The sequence below is a fragment of the Bison bison genome, unplaced genomic scaffold (genome assembly GCF_000754665.1).
Source record: "Bison bison bison isolate TAMUID 2011002044 unplaced genomic scaffold, Bison_UMD1.0 scf7180017864371, whole genome shotgun sequence".
NCBI classification, from domain to species: Eukaryota; Metazoa; Chordata; class Mammalia; order Artiodactyla; family Bovidae; genus Bison; species Bison bison.
The window spans coordinates 9,960,856-9,964,087 of NW_011494943.1; the positions used below are offsets into that span (position 1 = coordinate 9,960,856).

General features: G+C 58.8%; 1 protein-coding gene across 2 annotated transcripts in view; it reads right to left on the reverse strand.

Moving 5' to 3' along the window:
- Window positions 1-548: 548 nt before the first annotated feature.
- The window catches only part of LGALS3BP (lectin, galactoside-binding, soluble, 3 binding protein), a 10,666-nt gene continuing 7,982 nt past the window's right edge, over window positions 549-3,232 (reverse strand). The window contains exon 6 of one of the 2 annotated variants that reach the window (XM_010856273.1): window positions 549-2,179. In XM_010856273.1, coding sequence (XP_010854575.1) covers window positions 1,141-2,179 — 1,039 coding nt within the window. In that variant the 3' untranslated portion in view covers window positions 549-1,140. The remainder of the gene's footprint in view (window positions 2,180-3,232) is intronic. The other variant, XM_010856274.1, reaches the window with a different exon arrangement.

Sequence of the window (3,232 nt, forward strand, 5' to 3'; positions counted from 1 at the left end):
CCGGTTCCCTTGCCTTGCCCTAGATTCGGTGGGTCTTCCAGTCTCCTTCTTGTACACGCTTCTTCTACCTGACCCTCCACATTGTGGGTGTCTTTTATTTGTGCTCAAGCATCCCATTGGCCTTCTAGGTTCTTTGCAAATTTCCATTTCTACAAACAATGCTGGGAAGAGAATCTCTGCCCTCTTCCCAGTGCACAAGTGGGAAGATTGATGGGGCCAAGATTCCGATCACCTACTGTTCCTTCTCCCTGGAACACACACACCCTCCTGCCATTTCCCCCACGCCTGCTGCCTCGCACTCTTCATTTCTCCACTGAGATCCACTAAAGTAGCTCCAGCCTGTGCCTCCCACCTTCCTTCCTCTGGTTTCCATCACCCATTATTCTCTCTGGTCCTCACCCCAAGTGTTTGCTTACTTGTGATGGCCTGTCTCACCCACGAGACTGCAGCAGCTTCACAGAGAAGGGACCACGTCAGCTCATTACTTGATCCCAGGGCCTAGCGAATCATCCTCTGTCCCAACACCCTATGAACTCAACAGCCTCTTCTGCGTGAACAAGAGAACTTGGGAACCACAGTGCAATTTTAATGATCTCAGACAAGGGACAGCAGAGGGTGGAGAAAGTGAAAGGCCAGGTAGGAAACCCCACAGCTCCTGGCTCACATCTCATTGCTTCCCAACAAATTAGCCGGGCAGTTGAAGTGGGAGTTCTCAGCTTGTGAGTGCACTAGTTGAAGGAAGGAAGTGTTAGTCGCTCAGTTGTGTCCAACTCTTTGCAACAAGTTGTCTCTGACTCTTTGCAACTCCATGGACTGTAGCCTGCCAGGCTCCTCTGTCCATGGGATTCTCCAGGCAAGAATACTGGAGTGGGTTGCTATTCCCTTCTCCAGGGGATCCTCACGACCCAGGGGTTGAACCCAGGTCTCCTACATTGCAGGCAGATTCTTTACCATCTGAGCCACCAGGGAAGTCTGCAGTACCTGAAGTCTTCCAGTAATTTCCGTAAGCTCAGAGAGATCAACGGAAGCAGGGGGGCCACCTGGTGGCCGGTGATTGGAGGTGGCTGCAGAGAGGAGGTGAAGGAGGGGAGGTGCCCAGCCTCTATGAACTCCTGCCCACCCTGACCTCCAGCCTCGAGTCTAGTCCATGTCCGTGGAGTTGGTCAGGTAGAAGGGACGGATGACGACTTGGAACCTGCTGAAGAACCCTGACGGGCAGGGGAAGACGGAAGTGCTCCTGGAGCTGTTGGTAGCCAGGGCACTGGGGACCAGGGCCTTCCAGCCCTTGAAGTCGATGACGTCTACCACAAAGCTCCCCTCACAGTGCAGCAGGGCCCGGTTTTCATAGCCGATGGTGGGATTGGACTTGGAGTAGCTGGACTTGGAGAGAGCCAGGAGTGGGGGGTCATCAGAGGAGCACGAGAACCCGTAGTTCCAGCAGCTCTGGAGGGTAGGGAGGTAGACGAAAGACCAGGAGACAGAGCTGTCATGGAAGAGGAAGCTGGGGTGCTGGGGGGTCTGGAAGGACCGGGAGGGGTTGTAACTGGAGCTCATCACGGATTGGCTCCAGGTGGGCGAGGTGTAAAGCCGGGGCTGGTAGGTGCCCTCAGTGAGGTTCAGGCCCCAGTACTGAGCCAGCAGCTCGAAGGGCACGGTGTGGAACTCCAGGGCCTGCAGGATCTTCTTCTGGAAGAGCGCCTCGTGACTCCAGTACAGGGACAGGTTAAACTGCAGCGAGAAGAGGTCCTGGGGTGGCATCATGGGGAACCGCACCTGCTCCACCAAGGCCTCCACTTCCTTGTGGGAGGTGTGCCTCTCCTGGCTCCACTTGTCCACAGCCAGCAGCAGGACCAGCTCGCTGGGCACCACCAGTTCGGTCCTGGAGAGCAGACCTTGGAGCAGGGCCGGGGGGACGCTTGGCCAGGCCTCAGCCTGCGTCAGGGTCCCGAAGTTCCAGGCCAGGAACTGCACGCAGATCTCCTCCAGCACAGGGTCCCGGGTGGCCAGGGCGTAGGCGTAGAGCTCCAGGGGTGTCCAGAAAGAGGGGTCCTGGGGGATGAGGATGGCAAAGAGGTGCCCGCAGTAGCTCTGCAGCTGCTTGGCCTGGTAGGCAGAGGCGAGCTTGTGCAAACACTTCACTGACGACAGGGACACGTCGATCCTCCGGGAGTAGAGGTACCTGAGGGAGACGAGGGCTGATGCCTGGCCACACCCCTTCTCCCGAAGGACGACAGGTGTGCCCTGGTGCGGGTGTCTGGCTGACTGCTGATGCCCAGGGTGTCAGCTATTTCAGGGGGCCTTCGGAGCCCCCGACTTATCTCCTGAGTCAACCCCCAGTCTAAGCTCATATGGGCCGAGAGCCACAGGCAGCTGGGCGGACCCCAGACTCCTTGAGGATGTTGCTCCATCCTCATCGGTGGGGACGGTCCCACCTCCATCATCACCATCATCTTCATGGGCTGGGCCCCGACACCAGGACCTGCTGGCCATCCGGGGCTCTGCCCTTCCCTTTCCCCTGTCACGCCCCTGGGCAGAACTCTTGAGTTCCCCACTGGGTGCCCATGGGTGCCCCTGTGCCCCAGCACCTGTCTGGTGCCCCTGTGACATAGGGATCGTCATGGGTCACCTCCTGTCTGCCATCCTTGCCAGCTGTGAGCCCTGTGGGTGGCACCCAGTCTATGCCACCCGCCACGTAATTCAGTGCGCCACCAGGAGGCACTCTGCTTGTGAAGACTTGTGTGGAGGGAGCCTGCTGGGAGGGGAAACGCCAGGCGATGGCCCCTGCCGTCTCCTGGGAGATGATGAGTGGGGCCCTGCTTTGGAAAGAACCAAACAAACTCTCTCCACTGCTTCTCTCGAATGACGAGCCTTCCAGGGAGCCTCAGACTTGCTGGCTTCCCCATCACCTGAACACGGAGACTCAGGTGCCCAGAAAGGAGCCGGGACCCCACAGAGCCCAGTGGCAGCAGCGGGGTGGGCCGGCCCTCGTCCCACCGCTGCTCCGCCCTGATGTGCTCAGTACATCCTGTGATCCTGCTGCTGAACGTGAACTCAAGAGCAAAAATGGTCATCTGCACCACGTGGGGGCTGCCGGGCAGAGGGAACGGGAGTGGGGGGCGGTGGAGGCAGTGAACAAGGGTCTCCAGAGGCCCTCTAGGGCCTGGGTGGGGCTCATTGCTGCCTCCCTGCCTTAGAGGAGGGAGAGAGACAGAGAGAGAGGGAGGGAGAGAGA